The following is a 21,616-nucleotide window of genomic DNA, read 5'->3' on the forward strand; positions in this document are numbered from 1 at the left end:
GAAACTTATTTTTTAGACAAGTTTCAACAGTTTGTTTTTCATGACACCAGATTCTATTTGGTAAAACTAGAGTTATTACACTAGGCCTTGGAATGACTATACTAGTCCATGTTATTTCACATATGACTATACTAGCCCTTGGGTTGGTTTTTAACATGTATTTACCCATCAGTGTGTGTGAGCGGCGCAAACAACATTAATGAAACTTATTAATGGTGAACCACAAATGTAAATTTATTTTTTATCACAAAAAAAAAATTATTTTTTACGGCGTTTGGGGGCAGATGGTTTCAATTTGGGGGTGTGCAGGGAATATGCAACACTTGCAGTTGAAGACGGTGTTTGAGGGGAAGGGGCAACAAAACTTGTGGGGGAAGGTAGTCCAGTTAAGGGAATTAAACTTGGAACACTTGTAGGAGAGGAAATCTGTTCAGTTACATTAGTTGTAATGGCATGTCGCCGTAGGCTTGTGTGCCTGGACCGACTTTGGCCCAATGCCCGCCTTGATTGATTTCGCCTTGAAGTAGGGGCAAATATGGAATGTAGGTCCCCCGTCTGCTGGTATGGCTGCTGCTGCTGAGGTGGCGGCTGCTGCTGCAGAGGTGGCGGCTGCTGCTGAGGTGGCGGCTGCTGCTGAGGTGGCGGCTCCTGCTGAGGTGGCTGCTGCTGCTGAGGTGGTTGCTGCTGAGGTGGCTGCTGCTGCTGAGGTGGCGGCTGCTGCTGAGGTGGCTGCTGCTGCTGAGTTGGCTGCTGCTGCTGAGGTGGCTGATGCTGCTCTTCGTTGTCAGTGCTCGTCCTTGCAGGAGGACTGGTGGCGGCAGTGATGGCCCAGGTTTGCAGAGTGGTGGTGGCAGGGCTACTACATGTTGTTGTAGCGGCAGGGCTGTTCCATGTTTGCCTAGTGGTGGCTGAGCTCCACGCATGCATGGGATTGGCGGTGGTGCTCCAGACAGGAGCAGCGCTTGCCATGGTGGTGTCGGTGAAGTGACCAGCTGCACTCAGACTTGTGGTGGTGTAACGGTGGGTGTCCTGGCTTTGAATAGAGGTGTCCGTGCAGTGGTATGCAGCACAAGTCGGTAGTGAGGTGAAGCGAGTCAATGGTGGCACAGGTGGAAAGGACACCACTGACTGCTGACCGTACCGATTATGCTGCATAGCCTGCAAGAAAGCATTGTTGCAGGCCTGCAGCACATTCAGCTGTTGATCAGGACTAAGGTGTTCCGCCATGCCCTTTTCAATCTTACTAAAAAAATGGTGTGCTGGTCTGTTGAGGTCGGCCTCCAGACGGTCAAGGCGCTGTTCTACAGAATTGAAGCGGTGTTCAAAGTGGTTAAAACCACGTTCCATGAGTGCAAAACCGCTTTCAACTCTGTCGGACAGTGACTTGAGGCTGGAATTAAATGTCTCGCTCAAATGCATAAACTCGGGCAAGACATTCCTGTCCAAGGCCCTCTGCCGCTGGCGGGTAGTGCCCGCATAACCAGTGGCAGAGACCTGGGACAGGGGAACACCTGATGGCCCAGCTTCCTGGTCACCAGCTGTGTGTGTGGCTGACCTGCAAGGTGCTTCCTGGCTTTCGGATGGCTGGGACGGGTCAGAGGACGTCCGAGGAAGGACCGCTCCAGGGCCAGGTTGCAGGGTGCTGCTCCAGGTGCTGTGGAAGAAAGGAAAATCATTACTACCATGCCTTTACAAGAAGCATCAGCTGTGGATTAGAAAAACACAGATTAATAAAAATAAAAACCCAAAATGTATAATACTTACGATCTTGTGGCAAGGACCGGTCTTAGGAACTGCAACGCGTGATAGTGACGGTATCTAGTTCTGGTCCTTGACGCAGATCCACTGCGAACCTGGCCCTCAGCACGAACATCACTGTTGAAGCGGTCCTTGATTGAACGCCAACGTGTTCGGACTTTGTCCACTGTTGATAAAAAAAAAACAGTGCCGTCAAGGACAACAGTCACTGCGGCACAATGTAGCAATACAATACTCAAAGCAGTCACTGTAGACCCCGATGACACTGTTGGGTTTCCTGCTAGAATACGCCAAGCACGAAACCCAACAGTGCCGTCAAGGACAACAGTCACTGCGGCACAATGTAGCAATACAATACTCAAAGCAGTCACTGTAGACACCGATGACACTGTTGGGTTTCCTGCTAGAATACGCCTAGCACGAAACCCAACAGTGCCGTCAAGGACAACAGTCACTGCGGCACAATGTAGCAATACAATACTCAAAGCAGTCACTGTAGACACCGATGACACTGTTGGGTTTCCTGCTAGAATACGCCTAGCACGAAACCCAACAGTGCCGTCAAGGACAACAGTCACTGCGGCACAATGTAGCAATACAATACTCAAAGCAGTCACTGTAGACCCCGATGACACTGTTGGGTTTCCTGCTAGAATACGCCTAGCACGAAACCCAACAGTGCCGTCAAGGACAACAGTCACTGCGGCACAATCTAGCAATACAATACTCAAAGCAGTCACTGTAGACCCCGATGAAACTGTTGGGTTTCATGCTAGAATACGCCTAGCACGAAACCCAACAGTGCCGTCAAGGACAACAGTCACTGCGGCACAATGTAGCAATACAATACTCAAAGCAGTCACTGTAGACCCCGATGACACTGTTGGGTTTCCTGCTAGAATACGCCTAGCACGAAACCCAACAGTGCCGTCAAGGACAACAGTCACTGCGGCACAATGTAGCAATACAATACTCAAAGCAGTCACTGTAGACACCGATGACACTGTTGGGTTTCCTGCTAGAATACGCCTAGCACGAAACACAACAGTGCCGTCAAGGACAACAGTCACTGCGGCACAATGTAGCAATACAATACTCAAAGCAGTCACTGTAGACCCCGATGACACTGTTGGGTTTCCTGCTAGAATACGCCTAGCACGAAACACAACAGTGCCGTCAAGGACAACAGTCACTGCGGCACAATGTAGCAATACAATACTCAAAGCAGTCACTGTAGACCCCGATGACACTGTTGGGTTTCCTGCTAGAATACGCCTAGCACGAAACCCAACAGTGCCGTCAAGGACAACAGTCACTGCGGCACAATACAGAGCAGGGAAATACTCACTAAACGCCTTTTTGGAGGATGCTGTGGCGCTGTCCCAGCCATCCATCAACGCTGCGGCCACCTCATTCCATAGCCGCCGGGTCACCACATTGTCCTTGTACAGCCGGTCACGGCTGTCCCACAACGGCGAACGCTCCTGGACCAGGCTGATGAGCTGCTCATTATCCAGGTAGACGTCTTCATCCCGTTGTGGAACCTAGACAAAACACATTCATTAGAATAATCAAATTTAAATTGAATAAAAAGTTACAAAAAAAGAAACAAAAAAATGAGTAAAAATAGAAGATAAAAAATAAAGAACATTACAAATCATTTGATACTTACATTCCGTATCACCACCGGGACTTGGCTTCGCTGCTCCTGCTCTTCGCCCTCACTAGTGCCGTCCGCAGATGATGATGACGATGTCTTAAGAAAGTTGAAAAAAATGTAAGAGATTTGGAGAAGCAGCAGATATACTTACCAGATGCACGAAAATAATCACCTCACGGTCTGCTTGCGCCAATTTCTGCCGCAATGGGGAATACTCTGATTCTGAAGACATACTGCATGTAAAAATAATAAAAATCATTAGTACATACATAATTTAAAAGGACAGGCATATAATGTAATATACTCACATTCTTCGCTGATATAATGGGTTCTTGGTTGACTGTCTGCTCTTCAATCTCTGTGTAGTAGTGGCAGAGTTTTGGCAGGCACCTCCTTTATATAGACTTTTTTTTTTTTACTTTAGAAGATTCTAACTAGGATAAAAAGTGGACACCACCCAAAAAACGCAGCGCTAAAAAATCGCATACCTGCGCATGCCAGTGCGCACGTATGCGCATCCATAGGCTATAATGGCCATTTTTAGCGCAAAACGTGCGCATACGTGCGCATGCGCTTTTTTCCAGGGCCAAAAAATGCAACATGCAGCGTCTGGAAAATACCAACGCACACCCCAAAAAAACGCAGCGCATGAAAATCGCATACATGCGCTTACAAGCGCGCATGTATGCGCACCCATGTTAAATATAGGGGAAAAATCGCATGCGCACGTATGCGTTTTTTTCCAGCGCTAAAAAACGCAAATGTGAAACCAGCCTAAGCGGATACAGTAGTTGTGGCTTTACACAACTATTAAGGGTGAGTACCCTGTATTATTGCTTCATAACCCATTATACCTGCACTGGTAAGGCCCTATGGGCGCACTTTTGTGGTTTTTATCTTTGAGGGTGACAAGCGGTTTCCGGTAACCCGGCGGGGTTAAGAAGGGGACAAGCGGCTTCTGGTGGATCGGTGGGTCCACGAAGACTGCGCAGCAGGAGCTGCAGTGATACCAGCCGCTGTGCATGTGTGAACAGCAGCCGGAGGTGCCGGTGATCAGTGACAGCAGGAGCTGTGGTGGTGCCAACAAAGACTTGTGTGGTATCGTTAAAAGACAAACTGTACTGTGTGAACTGTGGCATAAGAAGTTCTGCAGAACGGACATGGGGAAATCCCAAAAGGGGGCGGTGACCCAAAAGGGAGTGGTAACCAAAAAAGGGTGGAGTCCCAAAAGGGGGCGGTGACACAAATTGGAGTGGTAACCCAAAAAGGGGTGGAGTCACAAAAGGGGGCGGTGACCCAAATTGGAGTGGTAACCCAAAAAGGGGTGGGGTCCCAAAAGGGGGCGGTGACCCAAATTGGAGTGGCAACCCAAAGTGGGGTGGTGGTCCAGAAAGTGGCCAAGTGTGAAGAAGTGACAGCACTGGTTGACTCAGTAGGTATGTCTGGAGTACCGCAGTGTATGTGCAGGTCTTTTTCAGAATGTGGAATATCCTTTCCAGGTAGTAATGATGGGCCACAGATGTGTACAGTGATGCTGCACCGGGAAGGAGCCTTTGATCGGCTGGACTCAGAGAGTCAGGTGACTCTGACAGGAACTCCTCTCGTTTTCTCTCTGACCGAGAAAAATGTCAGGGTTCGCTGTAAACACGGGGTCACGGTGAACTACGCAGTAGACACAGTAGTGTTTGAGGGGACCAAAGGTGGTGAGTGCCAAGGTAGAGGAATACCACGGGACTTAGTCTATGCCTGGGAGAGGGGCCGGGACTTTCTTTTGTTTGATGACGTTTGGTCTGACGATGGAGATGCTTCGACTGTGGGACAAGCAGACACTGAGACAGTGACGGCTCCTGACATGGACAGGTCAGAGGTAGAACTGACCAGAGGAAGAAGTACACCTGCCCAACTGACGGACCTGACGTCTCGTGATAAGACAGATGGTGGGCTGGGAGATGAGACGACTGGACTAGACACATTGGTGCTGGACGGTAAATGGAGGGTTCACTCGACTGGGGTGACTGACCCAGTGGTACCCTTTAACGATATAATTAAAGAGGTAGTGGTGCGACACGTGATGGACAAAAGAGAACAAGATCGTGAGATACAGCTGATAAAGGAGACTGTAACAGAACATGTCGAACGGGAAAGAGTCCTAAGGCAAGCAGCTGAGCACAGAGTGGATGAGCTGGAGAAGGAAGTCTCTGAGCTCAGAGGTCACCTGTCAGCGTGTAAAACCATGAACAAGACCCTGTTGGAAGATATGGAGGTGCTCAGAGAGGCCCAAGAGAAGCATCAACAGGAGATTCTCAGGAGAGAGGATGAGCGTCGCTACCTGGCAGAGGAGAAAGATAAAGTTCTGCAAGAACTCAGTGGAGTAGTAAAAGGTCTTCTGCAGGAGAAGTGGAGGGGCGAAGACGTACAGCGGCCTTGCCCGACTGATAGCAAGGCAGAACTGTCAAAGCCCATCTTGGAAAAGGGTCCTGAAGACTGTAAATCTCAGGAAGATGGTGAGCCAAGAGCTGCACAAGACAGTCACCCGGTCTTGGCAGATACCTTGAGGGAAGTGTCCGTGGGGAACCCAGAGCCATCTGTCCAGGATGAGAGCAAGTCCATGACCTTCAAGTGTGTGATGGAGGTACCCGAAGACGTGCGAGAAGCGTGTGCCAGCGAAGGTGTGCATGAGACCTTTAAAAAGGCAGTAAAGGCCTATAGTGTGAGCTGGGCACCAGAAACAGACCAGTTGGTGATACTGGCAGAAACGGAAGACACAGAGAAAAGGGTGGCTGTCCTGAAGGAGATGCACCTACAATGTCTCCGCACGAAACAGATGCTCGTGAAGCGTAAATGGAAAGCCGCTCGACGTCTGGAGCTTGCAAGGGAAGCACAAAGTCGGCTGGGCTTTGTGGAAGACATAATTCCGGTGCCCAGAAATCTGGTGGGGAAAGTCGTTGGCAGACTTGGAAAGGTGATGCAGGAGATGGTGAATCGATCCTGTGTGAAGAGAGTGAGGATCCCACCTGCTGGTGAAATCCAAGTCGTTATTGAAGATGACATGGTTCCTGTCATTGTGGTTGGTTCGGTGGAAAGCATTGGGAAGCTTCGCATGCTCCTGGAATATCGGGTAGCGTACCTGAAGGAGATTGAGCAGCTAAGACAGGATCGACTGCAGATGAATGAGCAGATAGAGAACGTCAGGTGGCGTCCCCCTCCAACCCAAGGTGTAAGGACCCGAAGGGATCCTCCAAGGAATGAAAGGACAGGTAGTCGAAGGCAAGAACGTCGAGAGTCCGCAAGTGGCCGTTCTAATCTTAGTAACATAGGCATGAGACTCGGTGGTGGACATAGCGACAGAGGGTCAGACTCAGACCAGCCAGTTGGCCCAGCTGGACGTGGGACTCATGACCGTGCGAACTGGGAGAGCCAGCCAGTGAGAGAGAGGTCGCGTGATGAAGCACACTGCAGACAGGTGGAGACTAAAGAGTGTCTGGTCACACTGACGGACGTTGACGGGAAGGCCAAAGCCCAAGGCCGAGATACTGACCGCTGGGGGCAGGGGAGGCCTAACGTAAATATGCAGTATGACTACCGAAACAGACGGAGATGGTCCTCCCGACTGGTAGGGCAAGGTGACATGGGTGCCAGGTCTCAAGATCCCTGGGTGATGTCATGTGTTCAACCCCACAAGTTTGAACAGAGGGGGGAGGTATGTGGTGTAGTTACCACTATGTCAGCTAGGGGGCGCTGTGTGGGTGTCCCAGGACGGGTGTACAGGCACATTCAGTGTGGTAACAGGAGCAGGGTCCTAAATGACCATTATGGGTCTCAAGGTGGGTGGCCTTGGGATGCAGGCTCCAGGGTGTATTGATCAGCAGAGGTACTGCTGATCTTTCTGTTACACTGTGTCAGGGAAGCCTGTGTGTGTGTATACAACCTTTAGTGATGTCATAGCCATGTGATCACCTGTGGGTGTGGTTACAGGGCTATGTAATTGAGGTGTTTGGCACATGTGAGAGAGTGTGGAGGGAGTCTGTCTGAGTGTGGACAGACTTCCATGTGTCCAGGGGGGACACTACAGAGAGTGTATATGGGGAGGACTACAGCTCCCAGCATGTGCTGAGACTCTCAGTCCGAGTCTGAAGCCACGGACGTTTATGTTCTTTTGTGCCTAAGCTAGAGGCTATTTTGGTGATACGCTGATTTATGGTTTATGGAGCAAATAAACCTCATGAACTTTGGGAAGAACCTGCCTCATAATTGTCTCCCGCTGCACCTGAGCGAGTCACATCCCTACAATATATATATATATATATATATATATATATATAAAAAACAAAACAAAAAAACAGATGATGCATGGAATGTAAAAAACGAAACATGCACCGAAAATGGATCCAACACACCTGTTTGGAAGAAATTCGGTTTTTCATGTATGAGGGGAAAAAACAGATGAGACCTGAAACGATTTTCTACAGGCGTGGTGCGGCTGCTGCCAAAAGTATGGTGCAAAAGTTATAGTTCACACGAGTGTATAAATCTGTCAAAAAAATGGATTGCACACAGACCAATATTATTCAATGAGGCCGTGCAGAGCTGTGGTTTTTTTTTTTTTTCTTTTCTCTGATGTATTCGGCATGAGAAAAAAAATTTCAGCATCCTGAGCTAGCACTCGGAAATCGGACAGTGCGAGAAAAAAATTGGATGCCATACGGACCATCAGTAAAATAACCAATTTTTACACATACGTTGCAGTCCTCTAACCGAGGAAACTCTAATTGTAAAAGATTAATGGCTGCTGAATAATAAAAAAAAAACGGACCAGCCACGGATGACAAGTGACAAAAAATTGTACCACTTTTCTGTTGAGAATGGGAACATTTTTTTGTTTTTTATAGTCAAGCCTAAAGCTGCTCCACAGATCTGCATTTTTCTTGTTTTTTTGTGCAAAAAAACTCCTGTAGCTAGATGTTAGCTGTAAGTTTTTTTTCTTTTTTTTTTTTTGCGAACCCCGCAAGCTCTAGGTTTATCAATTTTCATGTGTTTTTTCATTGTTATTATTTTATTATTTTTTGTAATTTAAAGCTACTAAAGTCTTTTAAAATGCATTCTGTTTTTTTACAAGTCAGAAAAAATAAATAAAATAAAAATCTTTGTGAAAAAAAACTTAAAGGGTCAGATCATGGATGGGCGGAAAAAACCCAGCAGTTTTTTTTTTTCTTTTTTACTCCTCAAACAGTGCAAGTCTCAATGAGAAAACTGCTAATCCGGTGTGTTTACATGCCCGCGCTGAACTCCTTCTCATTGACCCAGTGCCCAATGATGGAGAATACAACACGTCCGGTCATATTAAGACGCTGCCGCACGTGAGCCGTGTTTTCACCGAGTGCTATTCTGGTAATCTGACTTAGCCGGCCAGAGATTCCCACTTCAATAAAGCAGCATCTTGTCGCTATTAGGGCAGGTGTCGCTCAGGAGGAAATCCTGGTTATCCCTCCCCGCCTGTGTTTGTCCCCTTATCCTGGCACTTACGTGCTAGCAGAATCCCCCAAAATATCAGGCGCGCTGTATGGTTTTTACACAAAACCCCCTGTATGCCGGTCTGGTTATTTATTTTTGTCACCATCTGGATCATATTTTCCACACTGGATTAACATTGCCCTTTTCATGGCCTTCCTGTTGGAATCATCCGGAGCCCCCGGCCTTCGCCTGTCACCCAGAACAAAGATGAGGATGAGATTTTTGAAATCCTACAGGTAACTATATCTAACGTCATTGTGTGTCACGTGTGGTATTATTAAGGGTCTCGGGTTAGTGACCAGCCCCAGTCACATTATATATGTCTTTTGGCTATTTCCACAATTTTATTGTTTTCTCGTTTACATCTATCATGAAGGCATAAAAAGTAGACCTATGTAAATGTGTGTGGTAATCCACATTCGCTTCCTCTGTCTGTACCAGTTGGATTAGCATTTAGTGAGATGACAGGCTTAACCCTGCACATACAATCTGTCTGGAGTGTAGTACAACCTCTCCAAGCCGAGAATATCTTCTCTTCTACAACGGAAAGCTGTATACGACATTGTGCAAAAATCTGGGCTTTGCAATCTTCTGTTTCATGCTTGGCATTAAAGGGTTATGACAACTTACTAATTAAAATTTGCATCCGTTCTTGAGATATTAACACTTTTTATTAACTTAAAAGCTTGTTGCCTTGGAAAACGACCACCAATGCTATAGATCAGAACTTTCGCAGTGCTTACAAGCTCTTTTCTGTTCCGGTTTTGAGTTGGCCAGGATCATGGTGATTTTCTAATCCCGCCCAGCCTTTGTACCCTGTTTACAGGCTAGACAACAGCGGTGGTCGGTCTCCTAGGCAATGAGCTGTAAATAAATGAAAAGTGTCAGTCACTCACTAGCGCCTGCAAAGCTAATAATCAGTACTTTGCAAAAGCGCTGTTTTCTTTTTTTTTTTTTTTGTTACAAGCACTTTGCAACAATGTCAATCCATGAAGAGGGGAATATCACTTTAAAGCACCACTCCAGTGGGTTTTTTCTTTTTATTTCAGTGCTGGAGTGGTGCTACCAATGTAAGTTCCCTTCTCCTAGTATTATAATTGCCAGTCACGGTCTTCAGCGCTTCCCGGTCACGCTTTGGTCCCTCGCCACCATCTTGTGACCACAACTTCTGACTGACTTCCCAGCTTGAGAAAGGTTCTCAGTGGGTGGTATGAACACTGTCCGACCGACATGTTCACATTTGTGCATGTTACATGTGTTTTTAATCCTTTTTTCCTTGTTTTTGCATGGTTTGAGAGACCCCACCCCTCTCTTGTGTGACATGCACATAAAGAGCCATCTTACACCACATGCCCACACTAGGAAGCGCCTGTCTTAATCCTGTTCATTTAGACACTGTTCATATGTTCAGGTTTTAAACACATTAGATAGGGACTGCTCCATTAAGGGTTACCTTGACGAGGTGGAGTGGCTTGGTATACACTTTTTTGCAAAAAAACGTATAGACTAAATACCCTGTATTTGTTGTCATCTTTTTACCAGCACTTGCTGATTATTGTCATATTTTTTACTGCAGGGTATTTTTGCACATTTGCTATTCTGTGCTGTCTTTTTGTGTTTGAGAAAAGTTCTGTAGTAGGACCAAAACATCACCACATTGGCTAATAAAGTCCACTCTTTTTTTTCATATTAATGGAGTGCTGACTTTTATCTTTATATACGGTATCTGACGGATTATGGGATTGTTAGTCCAGGAGGCTTGCACCGTGATTTTTTTTTTTGTTTTTGGTTGCATTTTTTTTTTACATGTTGTGCTGCTTCATTTTTCTCTATCTATTATCTGTCTATCTCATATCTCAGGGACAGACACTGTTTGCTTGGCGCCACTGTGCAAGAAATGTGTCTGGGACCCCCCTGCTTTTATGGCGACAAAGCTACAGATATACTCTATATGTATAATTATTATACCTGTATAATTATTATTTATTATTATAGCGCCATTTATTCCATGGTGCATTACATGTGACAAGGGTATAGATAATAAAAACAAGTACAGTAATCTTAAACAATACAAGTCACGACTGGTACAGGAGGAGAGAGGACCCTGCCCACGAGGGCTCACAATCTACAAGGGATGGGTGAGGATACAGAAGGTGAGGGTAGAGCTGGTCGTGTAGTGGTTTGGTGGATCGGTGGTTACTGCTGGTTGTAGGCTTGTTGGAAGAGGTAGGTCTTCAGGTTCTTTTTGAAGTTTTCCATAGAAGACGAGAGTCTGATATGTTGTGGTAGAGAGTTCCAGAGTAGGGGGGATGTGCGGGAGAAATCTTGTATGCGAATGTGGGAAGAGGAGATCAGAGGGGAATACAGAAGGAGATATATATATGGATATATATAATCTTACATAGTCTCCTTTATTATGTACGGTGTATTGCCGTCTCTTATTACACAGTGCCCTTGTTAAGAAAAATAACAAGAATACACTATAATAAAGGACGGCACCATATATAATTAGAGAGGATGGTACGTAATAAGGGACGATGTTATATATAATGAAAGATGAAACTATGTAACTAAGGACGTCACTATGCATAATAAGTGAGTACACTATATACTAAGGGACTCTGCTATACATCATAAGGCTACATTCCTGTGTACAGTGTCAATGTGCTGCAAGCTTTTACAGACAAAATTTAAAAAAAAGTGTGTGCCCACATCCAGTATTTGCAGCAACTTATTGGCAGGAAAACGCTGCGTAAAATATGTAGGTATTTGTCATGTTTTTGAGTGCATTTTTGATGAGTTTTTGTACGTGCGTTTTTTCCTCATTTATTTGAGTAGGTGAAAAAAGCTGCAAAAGCATTGAGAGAGTTGAAATTCTGAAGATTGGAAAAAACTCTTTAATGGTTCAAATCTGCTAGGAAAAAATAAGCAGAATGTGTTTGAGATTTCAGAAATCTCATTTACTTTGCTGGAGCTGTGAAACGCTGCATTAACTGAAAAAAAAATGCAGCAAAAATGCAACTTGTGAACAAGCCCTTGGAACATACATTATCTCACAAAATTGAGTACACCCTTCACATTTTTGTAAATGCTTTATGATGTCTTTTCATGGGACAACACTGAAGATATGACACTTTGAAACAATTTAAAGTATTTAATGTACACCTTATATAGCACTGTAAATATGATGTGCCCTGTAAATAGCTCAACACACAGCAATTAATGTCTAAACCGCTGGCAACAAGAGAACTTGGGTGAGGGTAGTCACCTTCTCTCATATGTCTGCTGTGGATGATATTGTCACAACTCTGTTGTCGGGTGTCCAAGGACCAGCGGATCCCTAACGCTAGGAGCTCCCTAGCTTGTCCTGTTCCCCAGATTACTTCTGATGGTGAAGACCTCGGAGCCACGTAGCTTGCCTTAGTTCCTGAATCCACCTTTAGTCTGTAAACTTTCCCACCCAGGGAAGAGGGGAGTAGTAAAGTACCATAATACACTAACCAGACTAACAATGTAATATGAACAGGGATAAAAAAAAATACCAATCATTCAAATACACTCACACAGACAACACAGGAACGCACCGGGGAGCGGAGGATGGGGTTGAACCAAAGTAGAAGAAGGGGAATTATCACACAAACAAAACCTAGAAACAGTCACAGATAAATCGCCCAAACACCCCAAATAACAACCTCCGACAACCTCCAGCTATGCAGCAACAGCTAACTCTGACAATGAGTGCTAGCCAGGGCCCAGATTATATAGGAGATGGGAGTGGGTAACGGTGAACAGCTGGGAGCCTTAATGCAGGAAAGCTTCCAGGAGCTCTCAACTGAGGAGATTAACCCCTGCGCTGCTAAAAGAAACTAGCACCGGTTAATATGAAGGTGAAGTGCTTCTAATCAGTGCAGGAGTAGGAGAAACCAGACGCTGCGGTCTTCTGGCTCCTCTCTGTCATTGTAAATCCATGACAGATACAAATGCAATACTGCTTCTTATAGTTCTCGATACCATGCATATATGGCGTGGTAAATAACTCTTATTGTGGTTAATAACCCAAATACAAGACTGTGTATATTATATTGAGAGATATTCTTGTTCAGCCACCTGTTACCACCTTTTTTCACTAGTGACAACATTTTAGAACCTCACCTGGTTTTAATGAATTTAATCAAGCTTTTCTGGACTCCTTTTTCCTCTGTTCTGTAATTGTATGATGGTATGGCCTAGCTAGGATACCTGTTTTCAAACATGCAAATCTGGTACTAATTAGAAGTGTATTTTTTGTGGAAGTTGTCTGAAAATACAGCATTTAATCTTTATTAGAAAAGGTCCAGTACTTGAAATGAGGCAAAACTGTTAGAAAACTGTAAGGGAGAAATAATCGAAATTCCTGACTTCGTACATAGCCTTTCAGTAGGGGTAAACTGATTATTTCTCATCAGAACAAAGCTAAAATGAAAATGACAATGTTTTAATTTCAGAGGGAGAATCACAAATCTCAATCCATTGAGCTGTTCACAATGTGACATGAAGTGCTCAGCCACAGTTTATTTTAAGGCCTGTTGTTGTGACATAAATGACCTGTTTACTTGGAGTCTCATGACAGATTGCCCCGACCCCTATAAATAGTTAGAAAAGTATGTGCCACTAACACAGCGGAGGATGACAGCGAGACCACTGCGGTACATCACATCCACTAGTCACATTACATGCAAAATTCAGAGAACCTTTATGAGCCGCAGATAAGTGCCCTGACATTCTGCACAGTGCGGGATTAGGCTTTATCACTGATGTCACTAACGTCATTCAAGCACTTGTTCATCTGCACTGGGTCATTTTGTAGCAAAAAAATTATTTTTTTAATCTGGTGAAATTGGCCACTGATTAATGACAAGTTGAAACTGTTTTTTGGATATATGGACAATGCACTTGTTACTTGACATATTCAACATGGCCACACATTATACTCATCAAATTGGATCTATTGGACTTAGACCTTGTTCACTATTGTGGCATTTGTTTGGGTACTGACCCAGTGACGACGGCGTGCTCGATTAACATGTTTGAGTCTCCGCTCCTGCATATCTCGCAGCTGTTCGACAGCCGCAACACATGCAGGGACTGCCTAACAAACAGGAATCCCTGCATGTGTTGCGGCTGTCAAACAGCGGCAAGAAATGCAAGTGCGGGGACTCAAACATATTTTTCCTGCATGCCGAAGTCACTCAATTAGCACACGAAGATGCCGGATGATAACACCCTAACAGAGAATGTTCGCTCATCACTAATAGTTAAACGTAATGGTGGAGCAAAGACATTTGTTGGGAATCTCTCTCAGGCAAAACTAACAGGTCAAGGAAATTCTTATCCTCTCTTGCTGACAACTTTATCTTCCAAAAGGTAAGGGAGAAAACAAGGGGAACTGCTACCTTGGATCTAATCCTTATAAACAGGGAGGAAATGGTTGAGGAGGTAAAAGTGGCTGGGACCCTAGGAGGTAGCGACCATGCTATTTTAGAATTTTGGATAACTAGAGGCGGAAGACCTGTGAAGACTCAGGCGTCAAGGTTAGATTTCAGAAAGGCAGATTTTAAGGGATTCAGAAAGAGAATTGGAGGGATCCAATGGCTGGATATCCTTAAAGACAAAAATGTCCAGGAAGGATGGGAAATCTTGAAAAATGAAATTCTCAAAGCACAGTTGTTAACAATTCCGAAAAGAGGGAAGAATAGGAAGCAGTTAAGGAAACCAGGATGGATGAACACAGAACTTAAGCACATGCTAAAAAGGAAGAAAAAAATGTTTATAAAATGGAAAGAGGGAGGCATATCTAAAGAAGAATATAATGCTGTCTGCAGAACCTGCAGGGCACAAATCAGATTAGCTAAAGCTGAAAATGAATTGAGGCTTGCAAGAGATGTCAAAAGCAATAATAAAGGATTTTGGGGATATGTCAAAAGTAAAAGAAAAGTCAAAGATGCTATAGGATTTTTACAGGATGAAAATGATGAAATGGTAAGACAGGATGTTGAGAAGGCTGAACTTTTAAATTCCTATTTTGCATCTGTTTTCTCTCAGAAAGGAAATGTAACATCAACTGTTATTCACTGTCCTATTAAGGGAATAGAAGAATCCAGGATATCTATAAACAGAAAGATAGTGAGGAAACACTTAGCTAGCCTAAATGAATTCAAGTCTCCAGGTCCAGATGAATTACACCCCAGAGTACTGAAGGAGATAGCAGAAGAAATTTTTGAACCCCTCTCTATAATCTTTGAAAATTCTTGGAGAACAGGAGAAGTGCCAGAAGACTGGAGAAGAGCAAATGTTGTTCCTATCTTCAAAAAGGGGAAGAAGGTGGACCCAGGTAACTATAGGCCAGTGAGTCTGACTTCTATACCAGGAAAGATCTTTGAACAAATTATTAAACAACATGTATGTCAATACCTGGATAAGAATGAAGTGATTAAACAGAGTCAGCATGGGTTTGTAACTAATAAGTCATGTCAGACTAACTTAATTTCCTTCTATGACGGTATCACTGATTGGGTGGATCAAGGAAATGCTGTAGATATAGTATATCTTGACTTCAGCAAAGCATTTGACAAAGTCTCTCATACAATCCTTATTGAAAAAATGATTAAGTATGGAATGGACAAGGCAACTGTTAGGTGGATTCATAACTGGCTTAGTGATCGGACCCAAAGAGTGGTCGTAAATGGCTGCACATCCAGTTGGAAGAATGTCTCAAGTGGGGTACCACAGGGCTCTGTCCTGGGCCCTGTATTGTTCAACATCTTTATCAACGATTTAGATGAAGGAATTGAGGGTAAACTGATTAAATTTGCTGATGACACAAAGCTAGGAGGGATAGCTAATACTAGAGAAGAGAGAGAGAGGATTCAAAAAGATTTAAATAAACTGGAGAAGTGGGCAGCAACTAACAGAATGGTTTTTAACAGGGAGAAATGCAAAGTACTACATCTGGGCAATAAAAATGGAAAAAGCATATATAGAATGGGAGGAATAGGGCTAAGTGACAGCACATGTGAAAAAGACTTGGGTATACTAATAGATCACAGACTGAATATGAGTCAACAGTGTGATGCAGCAGCAAAAAAGGCAAATGCAATTCTAGGATGTATTAACAGAAGCATACAGTCTAGATCACGTGAAGTCATTATTTCCCTCTACTCCTCTTTGGTCAGACCTCATCTGGAATATTGTGTCCAGTTTTGGGCACCACATTTTAAAAAAGACATCAACAAACTGGAGCAAGTTCAGAAAAGAGCGACCAGAATGGTGACCGGTCTGCAAACCCTGTCTTATGAGGAAAGGTTGCAGGATTTGGGAATGTTTAGTTTGCAAAAGAGAAGACTGAGAGGAGACTTAATAGCTGTCTACAAATATCTAAAAGGCTGTCACATTGTAGAAGGATCAACTTTATTCTCATTTGCACAAGGAAAGACTAGAAGCAATGGGATGAAACTGAATGGGAGGAGACACAGATTAGATATTAGAAAAAACTTTTTGACAGTTAGAGTGATCAATGAGTGGAACAGGCTGCCACGAGAAGTGGTGAGTTCTCCTTCAATGGAAGTCTTCAAACAGAGGCTGGACAGACATCTGACTGGGATGATTTAGCGAATCCTGCTTTGAGCAGGGGGTTGGACCAGATGGCCCAGGAGGTCCCTTCCAACTCTACGATTCTATGATTCTATGATTCTATGATTCAATAGATCACTGCTTCACCATTACACTTAGGTAAAGCCTAAATGTCCTGCAGGGACCTAAACATCAGTATTCAAAAAGATATGAAATAATTATTAAAGAAGTAATTATATTAGTATCAGACTATGCAACCTATAAATTTAAGAACAACACATGACAAAAGGACAATATTAAAAATGGCTTAAAAGTAAGAGAGGGGGCTGGACGTACCCTAATAGAATGAAGAAGTATCTAATGGCTGGTGTAGTGCAGTGGTAGCACCCTATGCAGGGATAAGGCAGTGACCCAGCAAAGTTCCAACACAAAAGTCTCTTTAATGTTCAACTCACAGTATTAACGTCCAACTCACAGCACTTCACAGTACACAATATCCTCCAGATTACAGCCGGGAACCATATCCTCCAGTTTGCGGCTGATAAACACGCCAGTCCACCTCCGAGACCTGTTGCCATGGGCGACTGCACCGCTGTGTATGCTTTGGGCCCCAGGCCTCTCAGCTGCCTTGGCTGTTTGGCTCCGCTTGCCTGTGCTGCCTCACACAGGTGGAGCTCTGCAGAGCCTTCTGCCCTATACTCCTCCAAACACTAGACTGAGGCCGGGGTCAGACTTGTGAGAAACTCAGACGAGTATCGTATGTGAATACCCGGCTCTGCCGCCGGCACTCGGATCGGAGCATACAGCTGCATAGAAATACATGCAGCTGAACGTTTCGATCCGAGTGCCAGCGGCAGTGCCGGGTATTGACATGCGAGACTCGTTTGAGTTTCTCGCAAGTCTGACCCCGGCCTGACACTGACTCTGAACGTGACACAACCAAACCCTTTACTGCAGGGCTTTCAATTTGAATCTGTGGCTTCAGCCACATGAAAAATCCGGGTCGGGAATGAAACGGACTGCACGACTATCATTCGGCAGTCTGTTTCAAAACACAAAAGCCCGGAGGATGTTTTCTTAAATCTGCCCTGGACAACTAGCATGCCCAAGACTAATGCTTATTTTTATTCTGCTTTGCAATCACAGCTATGCCTGTGACTGCAATGCACTCCCATGGCCTCAATACACCTCCATGCGCATCCTGGAGGGAACACACTGCGACCCCTAACAGTGACATCGGTCACTGCCTCACACTGACAATATACAAATATAAGACAATTGATGACCTGAACATATAAATAATAAGTAAAAATATATATTTGTTTTATAAAAGGAAAGTTTTTACCCCAGTCCTGGTCAGCTCCTCTTAAGTGGGCAAACCTGAGTTGGGACAAGGCATGGTGAAGTTGTTCTGACAAATTCATCATAATTTATGCTACAAAAGTGAAATAAATTTAAGACAGAAATGTATGCCAGCCCTTAACTGGAGTAATATTTTTGGCAAAGGCGCACCATTGTAAGATCTGCCAAATTAATTAAGAAGCGCATGCCTCTTTTTCTGGTTGGCACATCGCACTCCTTTAGAATGGCATACAAACCACCAGACGTAATGAATCGGGGCCCTATGGAGTAACAGAACAGATTAATCCAGCTCACCGCACTGCCTTGCTGGTAGGATCCAAATCCTGCGCACGGATTTGACTAGGCAGTCAATCAATAGTAGAAAAAAGGGAAGAAAGTTCCAGCGCTAGGAATGGAAAATTAAAAATCCATTTTATTGTGCCAATGCATATTAAAATTCCAGCAGGTACAGCATATCAGTCGGATGACTGCAGAACAACGCGTTTCGACGCCTCAGGTCTTAATCATGTTCTGACATTAAATGCAACCAACTTCCTTATGTTGGATTCTCCCACCTCCAATAATCAGAAACAGATGTGTGAACTGCTCCAAAGGAGCTCCTGATATGGTAATGGTAGGAGAGCCAAACAGAATGGAAGGAAAAACAGTCAGTGTAGACAACATAACATAAATAACATGCATAATATACTTTATCTTTTTTTCTCTCTTTCTTTCCTTTCCCCTCTCTTTCTCCCTTTTCCTTTTTCCTTTTAAAAGGAGATATAAAAACTCCTAATGTAAAATAAAAAAGATGAATATGAACATCAATAATTGCAACCACATATTTTAAAGTACATATCACATATTCATGTCCCATAAATAATGTACCATAAATTATACTGCAAAAAGATATGTACAAAAAAAAAAAAAAAACACGCAATCAAATATATAGGTAAATTCAGTATCCACCAAGACATCATCCCATCATTATTAGGGACAATTCCTAAGAGAAATTTTTATCCACATTAAATAAGTATGATGTCTACTGGATACACAAAAATCACATAATCTGAACTGTATCAAAGAGCAGTCTTTTCTCTTCCCTATTTCTCTCCTCCTACCCCTTCTTCCTTTCCTCATTCCTTTCTTTATCATATTTTTATTTATCAGATTAATATAAAGGAGAAAAAAGAAGAAAAAAAAAAAAAAAAACCGAAATGAAAATATCTCCCAAAAAACTTTTTAAAAATTTTTTTTCTCTTTTCCCCTTTCTCTTTTCTCCTCCTTTCTCCCTTTCTTCTTTTCCCTCTCTCCCTTTCCTTCCTTTCTCCTTTCCCTTCTCTTTTCTCTTTCTTTCTTTTTATTTTATATAAAAATATTTGATAAATCTCCAAATGAGAAAACCCCAACCAATACACAACAAACGATCCATACGATATATTGCAACCCCTGAATGAGAGTCTGGGATAAACGTATTTAATAATGCAATATAAGATCCTGTCGGCTATTCATTCCATCTGGATATCTTGTGCCCAGGGTGAAGATCCAGAAGGACTCCCTGTTCAAGAGTTTCCTTCTGTGATCTCCACCCCGAATCGGTCTGTGCACCTGTTCTATTCCCATGAAGTAAAAGCCACTGACATCCCCCTTGTGAACTGTGGCAAAGTGCTTTGAAACTGCCGAAACCGCAACAGCATTATGATTAGACACATCTGAGAGATGCCTCCTGATTCTGACCTTCAGGGGTCCCGTGGTGCAACCAGTGTATTGGATGTTACAAATTCTGCATGATATTAAATATACAATGTAGGAGGAATTACAATTTATTAAGTTTTTAATGGTAAATGTTTTTTTATTTACCATAGAAAAAAATGTTTTTCCTTTTTGTGCAAAATTACAGGTTTTACATCTAGCTGCACCACATTTATAAAAACCCTTTAGTGTCATCCATGAGGATCCTTCTGTCTGGCCACTCTCACTAGTAAAAAGACTGGGGGAAAGAATAGTGCTAAGTGTAGGTGCCCGTTTGGCAACATACCTAATATTATTCTGAATCACCTGTTTTAGAATGGGATCCTCATTAAGGATTGGTAGGTATTTTCTCACAATGCTAGTAACCGTATTGTACTGGTTACTGTAATTGGTTGAAAAGACAATATTATTATTAGTTTTATTTTTCAGATAAGATGATTTATGTTTAAACAATAAGTCTTCCCTGTTGATTTCACGGACAATTGATTTAGCTCTATTAAGAATCCAGGGACGATACCCCCTCTTGGAAAGCCTGCTGCAAACCTGACTTTCTTCCCTATTGTAATCACTGGATTGGGAGCAATTTCGTTTTATTCGAATCAATTCCCCCACCGGAATATTATTCTTGGTCTGTACCCCATGGCAGGAATCTGCCGTTAAGATGGAATTAGTGGCAGTAGGTTTGCGGTAAGGAGTGACTATGACCACATCCGAATCACTAATAGATAAAGTGACGTCCAAAAAATTCATTGTGGTCAAATGATGATAAGAGGTAAATTTTAGATTAAATTCATTAGTATTCAAATATGAAACAAACCCCTGTATACTATCTTCTGGACCACACCAAATCATCAGCAGGTCGTCCAAATATCTGCCATACCATAGCAGGCATTTGGAAAATGGATTCTCCTCCGAATACAGGAAATCCTCCTCCCACCTCGCCATAACGATATTTGCAAGGGAGGGGGAGAAGCGAGCTCCCATACTAACTCCTCTGCACTGCAAATAAAAATTTTTGTCAAAAGAAAAATAATTATGCTTTAGGAGAAAATCAGTAGATGAGATTAAAAAATCTTTCAAACATGTGTCATAGTCACTAAATCTGTCTAAATGTTGGGATAGGCAGCGTAATGCAACGTTATGAGGTATGGATGGATATAAAGATATTACGTCGCATGAGAGCCAGGAATAATGAGATTTCCAACAAAAATTGTCCAGAGCCTTAACCACCTCCTTTGTATCCCTGATATAACCTGGTATATCAAGAATCAAAGGTTGTAGAAAATGATCTATCCAGCCTCCCAAATTTCCCCCAATGAGCCAATGCCTGAAACTATTGGTCTCAGTGGGGGAGGAAAAATGTTTTTATGAACTTTTGGGAGACAATGGTAAATCGGAACCACAGGGTTTTTATTAAATAAAAAATCCTTAGTTTTCTCACTAATAGCACCTACACAGACTCCTTCCTCTAGATTTTTCAATAATAAATTATTATAATGTCTAGTGGGGTCCTGATCTAACTCTATATAGGTGTCTATATCCTGTAGGTCCTGAAGAATCAATTTTTTATATAAACCTGAATTCAACAGTACAATGGCACCCCCCTTATCAGCCTCCCTGATTATAAGATCAGGGTTAAGTTTTAACTCTTTCAGAGCCAATCTTTCCCTGTGTGTTAGATTATCCTTAGGGGGAACCATTGTATCATTCAATTCTATAAGTTCAGTGACAATAAGCTCCTGGAACAAATCCAGTATTGGGGGTCGTGATTGTACCGGATAATATTCCCGATTAGAAAGTGCAGGTTGAGCAAGCATGTTGGATTTAACCAAGGCAGTATCACAATTGGCAGAAAGGAGTCTAAGATCCATTACAGCTTTCTGTTCACAAAAGGAAAAAAAAGTGTTACTACAATTAGGAATAATCATATCAGTATTAATATTGACATCAACATAAGGAAGTTGGTTGCATTTAATGTCAGAACAT

General features: G+C 43.3%; 2 protein-coding genes across 10 annotated transcripts in view; one reads left to right on the forward strand and one right to left on the reverse strand.

Annotated features, from left to right (window-relative positions):
• Nucleotides 1-21,616, forward strand: part of LOC141097192 (3',5'-cyclic-AMP phosphodiesterase 4D) — a 1,243,227-nt gene that overhangs the window by 778,345 nt on the left and 443,266 nt on the right. The window lies entirely within an intron of this gene.
• LOC141097053 (uncharacterized) lies at nucleotides 207-9,492 on the reverse strand. Its single transcript, XM_073584012.1, has 3 exons — nucleotides 9,416-9,492; nucleotides 1,765-2,172; nucleotides 207-1,654 (listed from the first exon to the last, which is right to left on the reverse strand). The coding sequence occupies exons 1-3, from the start codon at nucleotides 9,490-9,492 to the stop codon at nucleotides 259-261; spliced, it is 1,881 nt and encodes a 626-aa protein (XP_073440113.1). The 3' UTR covers nucleotides 207-258.

This window comes from Dendrobates tinctorius, unplaced genomic scaffold, assembly GCF_039654945.1.
Source record: "Dendrobates tinctorius isolate UK_male_01 unplaced genomic scaffold, ASM3965494v1 ptg000083l, whole genome shotgun sequence".
NCBI classification, from domain to species: Eukaryota; Metazoa; Chordata; class Amphibia; order Anura; family Dendrobatidae; genus Dendrobates; species Dendrobates tinctorius.